At 47.8% G+C, this 14,608-nt stretch overlaps 1 protein-coding gene across 2 annotated transcripts in view; it reads left to right on the forward strand.

The window, feature by feature from the left end:
- Nucleotides 1-282: 282 nt before the first annotated feature.
- idh3a (isocitrate dehydrogenase (NAD(+)) 3 catalytic subunit alpha) overlaps nt 283-14,608 on the forward strand; it is a 35,913-nt gene continuing 21,587 nt past the window's right edge. The window contains exons 1-5 of one of the 2 annotated variants that reach the window (XM_072492973.1): nt 283-385; nt 1,386-1,445; nt 3,633-3,716; nt 5,579-5,693; nt 8,335-8,522. In XM_072492973.1, the coding sequence (XP_072349074.1) occupies nt 359-385; nt 1,386-1,445; nt 3,633-3,716; nt 5,579-5,693; nt 8,335-8,522 (474 nt within the window). In that variant the 5' untranslated portion in view covers nt 283-358. Of the gene's footprint in view, nt 386-569; nt 639-1,385; nt 1,446-3,632; nt 3,717-5,578; nt 5,694-8,334; nt 8,523-14,608 lie in introns of those variants that run through there. The other variant, XM_072492972.1, reaches the window with a different exon arrangement.

Genomic DNA, 14,608 nt, shown 5'->3' on the forward strand with positions numbered 1-14,608 from the left:
GCACGATGTGGAGATCGGCGTTGGACCGGGGTGAGCACAGTAAGAAGTCTTACACCAGGTTAAAGTCCAACAGGTTTGTTTCGAGTGAAAGGGAGCGGGGTCAATGTCTGAGTGACAGGGGGCGGGGTTTGGGGTAGTATTTGCTGATGTCCGTTAGGATGACTGACATGCGCCGGGATCTGTAGGGATCCAGAGGGCGGGGCTTACTTGAGGGGTCTGTGATTGGCAGGGATCGGGACCAATGGTTTCAGTGTGGGCGGGCCCTGGGCTGACGGGTGGTTTTGATTGGTGAGAAGGCGGGTTCTATGGTAACCGGTGGAGGGCGTGGAGCTGCGGGCCAAGGTCTTGCAGCGGGAAGATGGCAGCGGGTTTGTGGAGGAGAGCGGTGAGGAGGACCGGGGGCGGTGAGGAGGACCGGGGGCAGTGAGAGTGGGGAGGCCGGCAGTGGCCCGAGCCCGAGGAGGGGGCGGCCGGGCCCGGGGAGCCTCGGGCTTCAGCTCCGCGGTGGGCGGGAGAGGCCGGGAGCCGCCGGCCGGCTCCACATGGACCCGGGCGGACGGAAGGGGAGCTGGTGGCTGAGGGAGATGGACGCGGAGTGGCAGCGAGCCCGGGCCCAGATCCCAGTATCCGGGCCGGGTGTGAGTGTGAAGGAAGGAGGGAGGGAGGTGTTTGGAGCATGGAGGGGAAAGGGGGTATATGGGTGAGAGCGGAGGAAAGTGGGGGGGTGTTTGTTTGATTGGGGGGGGGTGTTTGTTTGATTGGGGGGGGGGTGTTTGTTTGATTGGGGGGGGGGTGTTTGTTTGATTGGGGGGGGGTGTTTGTTTGATGGGGGGGGTGTTTGTTTGATGGGGGGGGTGTTTGTTTGATGGGGGGGGTGTTTGTTTGATGGGGGGGGTGTTTGTTTGATGGGGGGGGGTGTTTGTTTGATTGGGGGGGGTGTTTGTTTGATTGGGGGGGGTGTTTGTTTGATGGGGGGGGTGTTTGTTTGATGGGGGGGTGTTTGTTTGACGGGGGGGGTGTTTGTTTGACGGGGGGGGTGTTTGTTTGACGGGGGGGGTGTTTGTTTGATGGGGGGGGGTGTTTGTTTGATGGGGGGGGTGTTTGTTTGATGGGGGGGGTGTTTGTTTGATGGGGGGGGGGTGTTTGTTTGATGGGGGGGGGGTGTTTGTTTGATGGGGGGGGGGTGTTTGTTTGATGGGGGGGGTGTTTGTTTGATGGGGGGGGTGTTTGTTTGATGGGGGGGTGTTTGTTTGATGGGGGGGGGGTGTTTGTTTGATGGGGGGGGGGGTTTGTTTGATGGGGGTAGTGCTTGTTTGATGGGTGAGGGAGGACATTGGTGGAGCCCGGGAAGATGTGCTGACCTTTCGCCCTTTCTGTTCCCTCAGGTTTGTCGTGTGTTGGGAGCAGCGAAGAGTCCCGGCCCTGTCTCCAGGCGCCTGTCTGATGTTAGTATCCCAGCTCAGGGTAACCTCCTCACACACAAGCACACAGATCCACTGCTCCTCAGGCTGCTCTGTGGTCTCAAGTTCTGAAATTTTCTCTAACAGAATTGTGCCATTTGGCCCATCGTGTCTGTACCGGCTCTCCAAACGAGCATTGATTTGGGACCATTTCCCACCTTTCCTGCACACCTGCAGATGATCAAATAGTTATCTAATGCCCTGGTGAATGCCTCAATTAAATGATGATCTATCCAGGAGCAAATTTCACTCGCCTGACCCTCAGCTACCATGCCAATATAGTCCAGATGCTTCCTGCCTCACAGACCAGACTATGTTATTTGAAAAAATCTTGGCAAGTGTTTCAAGGCAGTGTGCCAGCATGTTCTGCCTGCACAGGGGTCGGTTAGCTCAGTTGGCTGGACGGCTGGCCATGATAGAGAGCGATGCCCACAGCGTTGTTTCAATTCCCGTACCAGATGAGGCTATTCATGAAGGTCCTTCCTGTTCAGCCTTGCTCCTTTTACTGAGCTGTAATGACCCTTGGGTTAAATCAGTCCGCGCTCTCAAAAAAAGGGGGCGGCCAATGTCCTTGAGCACTGTGGCAACTTTTGGGTCTTTTTTAATTCATTATTGGTATGTGGGCATGGCAGGCACAGTTGCCCTTAATCACTATGCTCTGCTGAAATATAGTGAAAGAACTCCCCCAGTGTTGCTGTGTGTGGTTCCAGGGTTTTGACTCTGCAACAATGGACAGATGAGGCGACTTGAGCAGTGAGATTGCTGCTAGCTAAATTTGAATTTGGATCTGAAGTATTCCTTGATGAGTGAGGCTGTTGACTTTCTCGCTACCACTAGATCAAGCTTTGGTGTGACGACAGCTGGAGGCAGTCTATTTTTCACCATTTTACTCCAACAGGGGTATGGTGTTAATGGAAAAAGATTAGCACAGGTACAAGTTCAGTGTGAGCACTGACGAGCAAATGGGGAATTTGATGCAGTTTTAAACTGCATTTTGATTAATCGGTCACTGCTTCTCTGCTGTGTTGAGAGTTTATTCATGATTCTGCCAAAATATATTTAGCAACAGGGTGATAAATGTGTGGGGCAAATAGGAAACCTTTTTTTAAAAATTGTAAACGTTCATGTGTATTTTGAAAGTTTGAAAACACTGGTGTTATATACCAAGAGTGTGTCAGGTGTGTGCAACATGGGACTGAATGTTATTGAGCACTGATTCTGTTCGCCTCTAATGGTTGCTGCACTGCAGTGTCATCACTAATCCTGCTGTGCTACTTAATCTGTTGTCTGAAGCGTTAGCGTTTTTGCTCTTTGGCTACCTGAATAAACAAGCCACCTGCTGTAGAGGATGAGTCTCGGCTTGTGGACCTGCCATGCTACAAGCGCTGTGTGCGTGTGTGTATTGGTGGCTGTGGGCGGCACTTGTCAGTGACATTAATCAGGCATTGTAAATTGCTCTGGGAATAAGATTCTCTTGCTGGTCTGAAGGTGACGTTTGAAGGACAAATGACACTTGGCAATGGCTGATGTGTTCAGATAATGTAGGTTTTAGATCTTTGATTGTGATTTGTCCACATCATTTTAAGGAACACAAAAATATTGAATGACTGTGATCCGTGGCGAATCACAAAACAGTTGGTGTTTGGTAGACTGTACAGATCTCAAGGTCGTTACAAGTATCTTGGAATCAGCGAGTGACTGAATGACTGGGTAATAAAGTTAAATAGTTATAAAAATGGATGCGGACAGGCCTAAAAACTCCCTTCATATAGTGAAGGACTGAACAAACCTGATCACTGTTGGATGTATTTTAACAAAAAAAAAGCACAGCTGTGGTGCTGTTACTAGATGCCTGTAATGTCCTTCATGTATTTCTATACATGGGCTTGAACAGTTATCTACGCTACTTGCACTTTGAAACATTGCCAAGAATTAATTGACACTAAGTCTGCTTGCAAGACTAGTTGTAACTTGTTTCTCTGTACCATCCTTACGTTCCGTGCAGTTAGAAACATTCCTGTTTCCAATGGAGTGTTTAAACTACCAACAATAAATAGCATTTGGACCATCAGCTGATACGGCTGAATCATTACGCAAAGCAGTGCAATAAATGTAACTTTAGATTTTACATTTTGAGTTTCTGTTGACCTGTATATTTCTATTTCTGTTCAGGCTCGGACAGTAACATTAATCCCAGGTGATGGTATTGGCCCAGAGATATCTGAAGCTATCGTGAAGATCTTTGAAGTTGCTGAAGTAAATGCCTTTTAAGTTCTAATGGGATGATTATATAATGTGGATTTTGAATGATTTGTGTCTGGGTGGCAGGGTAGCACCCGTGGTTAGCCCAGTTGCTTCTCAGCGGCAGGGACCTAGCTTTGATTCCCGGCTTGGGTAACTGTCTGTGCGGAGTTTGCACATTCTCCCCGTGTCTGCGTGGGTTTCCTCCGGGTGCTCCGGTTCACAGTTCAAAGATGTGTAGGTTAGGTGGATTGTCCATGCTAAATTGTCCTTGGTGTACAAAAAGGTGAGGCGGGGTTGTGGGCTCAAGTAGGGTGCTCCTTCAAAGGGCCGGTGCAGACCCGATGGGCCGAATGACCTCCTCTGCACTGTAATTTCTATGAAGGTGTTTAAGGTTATAACTTTATATTTTTCTCCGTGATCTCAATGGGTTTTTAATTTCCTTCCTTCTCATCACTTTACTTTATAGTATTAGTCATAGTTTTCCTCTGTGGAATGCACTGAGGAACTTGGCACAGAAGGGAAAGCTTTAGGGATGTTCCTGGCTTGTGTTTTTACTTGGGAGGTTCAAATTTTATGTTGACGTCTGCAGTGGAGCCATTAAGATATCAATCATGGCTCAGTGCAAGCGTTTGCCCCCTGAGTCAAAAGATTGTGCGTGCCAGATCCACTCCAGGGTCTTGAGTGCATAATCCAGGATTACCCTCCAATGCGGCGCTGCCGGAACGCAGCACTGTCTGGGATGCGCTGCAGACTTCCCATTGAGACTTTAAACCAAGGCTCCACTCCCCAACCTATTAGGTGGATGCATTTAGAAAAAAAAATGCATGGCACAGTTCGAAAAGAGCTGGACAGGCGTCCTGGCCAATGTTTATTCCTCAATAAGGCAGTATATCTGACCACTTTACTGTCTGTGGGAGCTTGCTGTGTTCAAATTGGGAAAAAGAATTGCGTTAATTATAGCACTTTTCAGAAGGCTGAGTGGTTTGTCCACCTCTGCTTTCTCCTGAGGTCCGCAGCACCTGTTCCAACCAATTCGGTTCACTACATATCGTTCCAGTTGCTAAAATCCCACAACCTAGCAGTGTCACTAAAACTCCCGATCCCGGAGCAATTCAAAGTGAACTTGTGGAAATGTGTATATAGAGCTGATAATGGTTCTATGAGCACTCTGTACACTTGCTGACTGACCTGCCTGATATTTTCTGTTTTAATTCGGATTTCTGGTCCTCTCCCTCTCGTCTTGCAGAGGTGTGATTTTCCCCGTAGCGCAAGGACGTTTTCTGTGTCTCAACGCATGGTCTCTCCCCGGTAGGGACCTCCCAGTTTGGGATTGTTTCATCTACTTTCCCTCCAGTGACTAAAGTTGAGCCTTTTTACGTTGATTCGGCACAGTATCCTGTTGCCAGCGGGGAGCGCACTCTTGCAATTAATTGGCCTGCACTGCATTCAGATTCTACAATTTCAACCATTCTCCTATAACAAGCAGTTTGTATCCTGGAATTGAACAGATCCCTGGGCTATCAATAATGACCACAGCTGCTTCTCATAGTCTTTCTGTAAGTTGGTAATGAAGTTAGTGCAAATTTTAATAGGAACTCCAGTGATAAAGGGGATTGATAGCACTCTGATGTTTTACAACAGTGTCCGTTTGCTGATTGCTATGGCATCTCCATTATTGCATTTTCAAAGTGGTGGGCGATGCGAATGCTTGTGGTGCAATATTCAGTGTTGTAACTTCTGTAGCAGCAGCTAGCTCGTGGCAAGTTGCCCCAAGTGAATGAGCTGACAAAAAACTATTAAGAAGTTCCAGCTGCAGAAGTAGACTGAGGGATGAAAACAACTTGCTCTCACAATTTCCTTGCCTTTTTTGGAAGGTTCCCATTTGTTGGGAGGAGAGAACTGTAACAGCTATCCAAGCCCCCAGTGGAAAATGGATCATTCCTCCAGAGGCTAAAGAATCCATGGACGCGAACAAGATTGGATTGAAAGGTGCTGGAGCTAAACCATGTTCGGTGATTGTGTCGATTGGGTAACCATTTGGAATGCTTTGGTTTCACAGGTATGGTTGGTGGCAGGATGGGGGAGGAGGAAGCCCCATTTCCCTCTTGGGAAAATAATGCCCTCATTAAGCTTGTATCTATATCACCACGAACCAGCAGCTGGCAGGCTGAGGCATCTCTCCATTCCTTACCCTCCCTGCCTAACCCCCTCTCTCAGTGCTGAAACTTCTCACTCTCAGTCCCACCCACATTGTCAGGGAGAGCACTAGTTTAGCCGAACAGGAGGGATTGGGGGGGTGGTAACATGACCTCTATCAATCTGGGCTGTGCTTTGGGCCTTCAGCTCACCTCTCCAGCAGTCCTTGATTATATTGATCGCTACACGTACTGTGACCATCCACCCCATAAATAACCTCCCTACAAATGTACGTGCTTCTGTTCCGGTCTGGCTGCCATTGTGTATTTTGAATATTCAGTCTGATTTATTGAGTCATTGTCTCGTAAGTTAAGATTCTAACAGCTTCAAATTATGTGCAAAGGGAATTAAATTAGTTTAGTCCCGAGGGCTTTGCCATAATTACAGCTTCAAAGAAGACGTTACTTTATCCAACGAGTGGGGTATGAAATCAAAAGAGAGTGGGGTATGATATCACTGAGTAGTGATTCTGTTTCTGGACTAGTAACCCAGAGGCCTGCACCGGAGTTCCAATCCCAGCCGGAGAACTGAAATTCAGTTGAGAAAGAATCTTTATATTCCAGATTTATACCAGGAAGGTGAATCTACTGGATTGTCATAAAACCCATCCAATGTCCTTGAAGGGAAAGAAATCGGCCAACCTTGCCTGGCCTGGCCTACATATGACTCCAGACCCACAAGAATTTGAATTCGCTAAGGGTCAGTGTTGGAACCTCTACTTCATATAATTTAATGACTGAGACTCGGGTGTACAGGGCACAATTTCAAAATTTGCCAATTGCACAAAACTACGAAGTAATGTGAACCAAGAGGGGTGGTGATAAGGCTCAAGAGGCCACGGACAGGTTGATGGAATGGGCGGACGATTGGCAGATGAAAGTTTAATGCAGAGAATGTGAAGTGATTAATTTTGGTAAGAAGTATGAAGAGATGCAATATAAAATAAAGGGTACAGTTCTAAAGGGGGTGCAGGAGCAGAGGGGACCCGGGTGTAGATGTGGGTGAGTGATTGAAGGTGGCAGGACAGGATGAGAGCACGGCTAATAATACTTAAGGGATCCTGGACTTTATAAATAAGGGCATGGAGTTCCGAGGTTATGATAAACGCTGGCTCGGCCTCAACTTGTGCAGTGTGTCCAGTTCCGACACCGCGCTTTAGGAAGGACGTGGAAGCATTAGAATGAGTGCAGAAAAGATTCACGCAAACGGTTCCAGAGGGTGAGGAACTCCAGTTATGTGGATAGATTAGAGAACATAAAATAGGAGCAGGAGTAGGCCATTCGGCCCTTCGAGCCTGCTCGCCCTTTCAATAAGATCATGGCTGATCTGATTGAGGACTCAACTCCACTTTACTCCCGATATTGTTTGCCAATCAAGAATCTATCTAACTAAGTCTTAAGAAATGACTAAGGGGAGAACTGATATAAGTGTTCAAAATCAAGAAAAGCAGGTTAAGGTTTTATTAGCTTCTAATTATGTGTGACAGGGTTGAATTCTGAGGTGTTTGCCCATAACCACAACTTGCTGAAATTAAAGGCTTTTTTTTAACCACCCAATTGATATAACAGTCACTCACCACCCCCCTGACTTGGAAATATATTGCCTTTCCTTCATTGTCGCTGGGGCAACATCCTGGACCTCCCTCCCTAACCACTCTGGATGTACCTACACCTCGAGGACTGCAGAGATTCAAGAAGGCAGTTCACCACCACCTTCTGAAGGGCAACTAGCGATACCAGAAATGAATTTTTAAGGAATGTAGCAGTGCTAATGTTTCTGGACGAGTAATCCAGAGACTGGAACAAATAAGTTTAAATCCCATCGCAGCAGCCAGGTGATTTAAATTCAGTATTCGGGAAATAGAATCCGCTCTCTTTAACCATTCTGTCCTCGGTGTGACCCCCAGACCGAGCGGCAACATGTTTGATTCTCCACTGCCCTCTGAAATGGCCCAGCAACCCACTCCGATTAGGGACGGGCAGGCAATAAATACACGTCCTGAAAATGGTTTCAGAAAAACAATTAAACTTGTTTGAATTATGTTGAAGCTTTTAATTGAGATCATAATCATTTAGGAACTAGAAAAGAATCATTTCTGTCAGAAAATGACTAGCACTTTCCTTGATTCAACGTGGGCTGCGTCTGTACTCATTTCCTCTGTAGTGAGGTTTGTGAGCACTGGTTCCATGTGCTGTTTTAAAATGGCTGCTTACCACCTGGCAACACGTTCCACCAGGATGCCCTGAGCTGCTGATGTATTGTTAGTTAACCCGTCCCCATGTTTCCTTTCGCTCTGAACTTGAATCAAAAAGGCAGTTGAATAAACATGTGTGTTTATCTTTGTTTAAAATTCTGTGTCGAGTGTGTGGCTTCCCCGTGGTATCTAATTAATCACTGCAGAGATGACTCACTGACAAATGTTTGAATTTTTCAGGGCCCTTAAAAACTCCTATTGCAGCAGGACATCCTTCGATGAACTTGCTACTTCGCAAGACCTTTGACCTTTATGCAAATGTGCGTCCCTGTGTATCTATCGAAGGCTTTAAGACTCCGTATAGCGGTGTGGACCTTGTTACAATTCGAGAAAACACAGAAGGGGAATACAGTGGCATAGAACACGTGGTGAGTTTCCATTTGTAGTGAATGATGGAGTGATTTTATTTTTCCTTGTTTTTTGGGGGGACGTGGTCCGTGCTGCCATGGTCAGATTCCTTGTCCGTCTGGGCTTGCCCTGAGAAATGAGAGCCAGCAGCTCCAACCGCTCTCTCCTTTTTGCTGCTGGTGCTCCCAGAGTGGCGTTCTGGAGAGAATTACAACGCTATCGATCCAGCAGGAATGGTGATATGTGGCCCAAGTCAGGATGCGGAGGTGAGGGAATCTTGGAGGTGATAGTTTTCTCATGACATCGCTACGTTTGAACATAGTAAGTATAAAAAGAGCGATGCAGTCAGTTATTTTAATGAGTTGGAGAACATCTCAGGGCAGCACGGTAGCATTGTGGATAGCACAATTGCTTCACGGCTCCAGGGTCCCAGGTTTGATTCCGGATTAGGTCACTGTCTGTGCGGAGTCTGCACATCCTCCCCGTGTGTGCGTGGGTTTCCTCCGGGTGCTCCGGTTTCCTCCCACAGTCCAAAGATGTGCAGGTTAGGTGGATTGGCCGTGCTAAATTGCCCTTAGTGTCCAAAATTGCCCTTAGTGTTGAGTGGGATTACTGGGTTATGGGGATAGGGTGGAGGTGTTGGCCTTGGGTAGGGTGCTCTTTCCAAGAGCCGGTGCAGACTCGATGGGCCGAATGGCCTCCTTCTGCACTGTAAATTCTATGAAATCTATTGCGTGGATCTTGCAGACTGCTAGTGCAGGGAGTGGGTATTGAAACTAGTGATAGGCACCAACCAATCTATCGATCTGTTTTGATATGGGAAAAGCTTCTCAACTGTGTGGCTTGCTCCGTCCAGGCAAACGGTGTGAATCCCTTCCTATGTCGAACAAAGAAAAAAGAACAAAGAAATGTACAGCACAGGAACAGGCCCTTCGGCCCTCCAAGCCCGTGCCGACCATGCTGCCCGACTAAACTACAATCTTCTACACTACCTGGGTCCGTATCCCTCTATTCCCATCCTATTCATGTATTTGTCAAGATGCCCCTTAAATGTCACTATCGTCCCTGCTTCCACCGCCTCCTCCGGTAGCGAGTTCCAGGCACCCACTACCCTCTGCGTAAAAAACTTGCCTCGTACATCTACTCTAAACCTTGCCCCTCTCACCTTAAACCTATGCCCCCTAGTAATTGACCCCTCTACCCTTGGGAAAAGCCTCTGACTATCCACTCTGTCTATGCCCCTCATAATTTTGTAGACCTCTATCAGGTCTCCCCTCAACCTCCTTCGTTCCAGTGAGAACAAACCGAGTTTATTCAACCGCTCCTCATAGCTAATGCCCTCCATACCAGGCAACATTCTGGTAAACCTCTTCTGCACCCTCTCTAAAGCCTCCACATCCTTCTGGTAGTGTGGCGACCAGAATTGAACACTATACTCCTAGTGTGGCCTAACTAAGGTTCTATACAGCTGCAACATGACTTGCCAATTCTTATACTCAATGCCCCGGCCAATGAAGGCAAGCATGCCGTATGCCTTCTTGACTACCTTCTCCACCTGTGTTGCCCCTTTCAGTGACCTGTGGACCTGTACTCCTAGATCTCTTTGACTTTCAATACTCTTGAGGGTTCTACCATTCACTGTATATTCCCTACCTGCATTAGACCTTCCAAAATGCATTACCTCACAGTTGTCCGGATTAAACTCCATCTGCCATCTCTCCGCCCAAGTCTCCAAACAATCTAAATCCTGCTGTATCCTCTGACAGTCCTCATCGCTATCCGCAATTCCACCAACCTTTGTGTCGTCTGCAAACTTACTAATCAGACCAGTTACATTTTCCTCCAAATCATTTATATATACGACAAAGAGCAAAGGTCCCAGCACTGATCCCTGTGGAACACCACTGGTCACAGCCCTCCAATTAGAAAAGCATCCTTCCATTGCTACTCTCTGCCTTCTATGAGCTAGCCAGTTCTGTATCCACCTTGCCAGCTCACCCCTGATCCTGTGTGACTTCACCTTTTGTACTAGTCTACCATGAGGGACCTTGTCAAAGGCCTTACTGAAGTCCATATAGACAACATCCACTGCCCTACCTGCATCAATCATCTTAGTGACCTCCTTGAAAAACTCTATCAAGTTAGTGAGACACGACCTCCCCTTCACAAAACCATGCTGCCTCTCACTAATACGTCCATTTGCTTCCAAATGGGAGTAGATCCTGTCTCGAAGAATTCTCTCCAGTAATTTCCCTACCACTGAAGTAAGGCTCACCAGCCTGTAGTTCCCTGGATTATCCTTGCTACCCTTCTTAAACAGAGGAACAACATTGGCTATTCTCCAGTCCTCCGTGACATCCCCTGAAGACAGTGAGGATCCAAAGATTTCTGTCAAGGCCTCAGCAATTTCCTCTCCAGCCTCCTTCAGTATTCTGGGGTAGATCCCATCAGGCCCTGGGGACTTATCTACCTTAATATTTTTTAAGACACCCAACACCTCGTCTTTTTGGATCTCAATGTGACCCAGGCTATCTACACACCCTTCTCCAGACTCAACATCTACCAATTTCTTCTCTTTGGTGAATACTGATGCAAAGTATTCATTTAGTACCTCGCCCATTTCCTCTGGCTCCACACATAGATTCCCTTGCCTATCCTTCAGTGGGCCAACCCTTTCCCTGGCTACCCTCTTGCTTTTTATGTACGTGTAAAAAGCCTTGGGATTCTCCTTAACCCTATTTGCCAATGACTTTTCGTGACCCCTTCTAGCCCTCCTGACTCCTTGCTTAAGTTCCTTCCTACTTTCCTTATATTCCACGCAGGCTTCGTCTGTTCCCAGCCTTTTAGCCCTGACAAATGCCTCCTTTTTCTTTTTGATGAGGCCTACAATATCTCTCGTTAGCCAAGGTTCCCGAAAATTGCCGTATTTATCCTTCTTCCTCACAGGAACATGCCGGTCCTGAATTCCTTTCAACTGACACTTGAAAGCCTCCCACATGTCAGATGTTGATTTGCCCTCAAACATCCGCCCCCAATCTATGTTCTTCAGTTCCCGCCTAATATTGTTATAATTAGCCTTCCCCCAATTTAGCACATTCATCCTAGGACCACTCTTATCCTTGTCCACCAGTACTTTAAAACTTACTGAATTGTGGTCACTGTTACCAAAATGCTCCCCTACTGAAACATCTCCCACCTGGCCGGGCTCATTCCCCAATACCAGGTCCAGTACCGCCCCTTCCCTAGTTGGACTGTCTACATATTGTTTTAAGAAGCCCTCCTGGATGCTCCTTACAAACTCCGCCCCGTCTAAGCCCCTGGCACTAAGTGAGTCCCAGTCAATATTGGGGAAGTTGAAGTCTCCCATCACCACAACCCTGTTGTTTTTACTCTTTTCCAAAATCTGTCTACCTATCTGCTCCTCTATCTCCACTGGCTGTTGGGAGGCCTGTAGTAAACCCCCAACATTGTGACTGCACCCTTCTTATTCCTGATCTCTACCCATATAGCCTCACTGCCCTCTGAGGTGTCCTCCCGCAGTACAGCTGTGATATTCTCCCGAACCAGTAGCGCAACTCCGCCTCCCCTTTTACATCCCCCCTCTATCCTGCCTGAAACATCTAAATCCTGGAACGTTTAGCTGCCAATCCTGCCCTTCCCTCAACCAGGTCTCTGTAATGGCAACAACATCATAGTTCCAAGTACTAATCCAAGCTCTAAGTTCATCTGCCCTACCCGTAATACTTCTTGCATTAAAACATATGCACTTCAGGCCACCAGACCCGCTGTGTTCAGCAACTTCTCCCTGTCAGCCCTGCCTCAGAGCCCCACTGTCCCTATTCCCTAGTTCTCCCTCAATGCTCTCACCTTCTGACCTATTGCTCCCGTGCCCACCCCTTCCGAACTTGAGCTTTTCGGAAGGTGCAGAGGCCTTGAGAGATTAGGAGGTTAATCTACTCGCCTTTGAACTCCCGGCTTCTATCCTACTTTTGCTGCAATTGTATTGATGTGACTGGTCCAGTTAACATTCGACACCTTGCACTTTTCCTTTCCTCACCAAGATGTTGGTGGTTGAGGACTCGGTAATGGTCAGGGATAAAGGGGCTGGTTTAGCACAGAGCTAAATAGCTGGCTTTTAAAGCAGACCAAGGCAGGCCAGCAGCGAGGGTTCAATTCCCGTACCAGCCTCCCCGAACAGGCGCCGGAATGTGGCGACTAGGGGCTTTTCACAGTAACTTCATTTAAAGCCTACTTGTGACAATAAGCGATTTTCATTTCATTTCATGGTATTGAATGTGACAGAGAGATGTATATTCTTTTGTCTGAGGTGGTCAGTGACCTTTTTTTTCACTTATTCGATCGTGAGATATGGGCATCGCTGGCCTGGCCAGCATTTATTGCCTATCCCTAATTCCTTTGAGAAGTGCTGGTGAGCTGCCTTTTTGAACCGCTGCAGTACATGTGGTGTAGGTACACCCACAGTGCAGTCAAGTAGTTTCAGGATTTTGACCCAGCGACAGCAAAGGAACGGAGTTATGTTTCCAAGTCACGATAGTGAGTGGCTTAGAGGACAACGTGTAGATGGTGGTGTTCCCAGGTGTCTGCTGCCCCTGTCCTAGATGGGGTAGAGGTCACGGGTTTGGAATGTACTTTCGAAGGAGCCTTGTTGAGCTGTTGTAGTGCATGTTGTAGGTGATACATATGGCTGTCCCTGTGCGTCAGTGGTGGAGAAGGTGATTGTTTAAGATGGCAAATCGAGTGCCGATCACATGGGCTGCTTTGTCCTGGATGGTGTCGAGCTTCTTGAGTGTTGCTGGAGCTGCACTCATCCAGGCAAGTGGTGAGTATTCCATCACACTCCTGACTTGTGTCTTGTAGATGGTGGACAGGTTTTGGGGAGTCAGCAGGTGAGTTACTCGCCGCAGGATTCCTAGCTGTTAACCTGCACTTGAACTGCGGGATTTATATGGTGGGTCCAGTTCCTGTTCTGGTCAAAGGTAACACCCAGGCTGTTTATAGAGGGGGGATTTAGCAATGGTAATGCCATCGGATATCAAGTGGAGATGGTTAAATTCCCTCTTGGTCATTGGCTGGCACTTCTGAGGTGTGAATGTTATCTGCCAGCCATCAGCCCAAGCCTGGCTATTGTTCAGGCATTGCTGCATTTGGACATGGACTGAGGAGTCAAGAACGGTGCTGAACTTTGTGCAGTTATCAGCGACCATCCCCACTTCTGTCCTTATGGTGGGGTGGGGGGGTAGGGGCGGGGTCATTGAAGCAGCTGAAGATGGTTGGGCCTAGGAAACATCCCAGAGGAACTCCTGCAGTGATGTCCTGGGGCTGATCAAATTGATCTCGAACAGCCATCTTCCTCTGTGCTGGGTGTCCTTTCAGCTCTGTCCAAGCCTTAATCACTGATCCCATTTGTGAGCAAGTGCCCAGAATTATTGCTAAATGTGCTGTTGATTATTGCTGTCCAGCAAAATGGAAACTGGCACAGTGCCACCACAATCCCTGCAAGCAGTGAGGACGTGCCTTCCTCAGTGAGTCACCGGGTAGGCCTTTCGGCCACCGCAAGGCCACAACACATTCCTCTCCGTAAACAGGATGAGCTAGCTACAGGATATGTCAGTTGGAAGACATAAAGTATAAATGCCTGCTCGAGCTCTTGGAACTAATCCGGCTCCGTCTCACCGCTACTCCGCTCCCTCTCACTGGGGTACACTGGAGATGTGTGTGAAGGCTAGAACCGATAATCCCCTGCCAAACTGCACACGCGTGTCAAAAGGGCTATGGGTAGGGCAAAGAACAAAGAAAAGTACAGCACAGGAACAGGCCCTTCGGCCCTCCAAGCCCATGCCGACCATGCTGCCCGACTAAACTACAATCTTCTACACTTCCTGGGTCCGTATCCCTCTATTCCCATCCTATTCATGTATTTGTCAAGATGCCCCTTAAATGTCCCTATCGTCCTGGCTTCCATCACCTCCTCCAGCAGCGAGTTCCAGGCACCCACTACCCTCTGTGTATTAAAAAAAAAAAAAAACTTGCCTCCTACATCTACTCTAAACCTTGCCCCTCGCACCTTAAACCTATGCCCCCTAGT

Source organism: Scyliorhinus torazame, chromosome 30, assembly GCF_047496885.1.
Source record: "Scyliorhinus torazame isolate Kashiwa2021f chromosome 30, sScyTor2.1, whole genome shotgun sequence".
NCBI classification, from domain to species: Eukaryota; Metazoa; Chordata; class Chondrichthyes; order Carcharhiniformes; family Scyliorhinidae; genus Scyliorhinus; species Scyliorhinus torazame.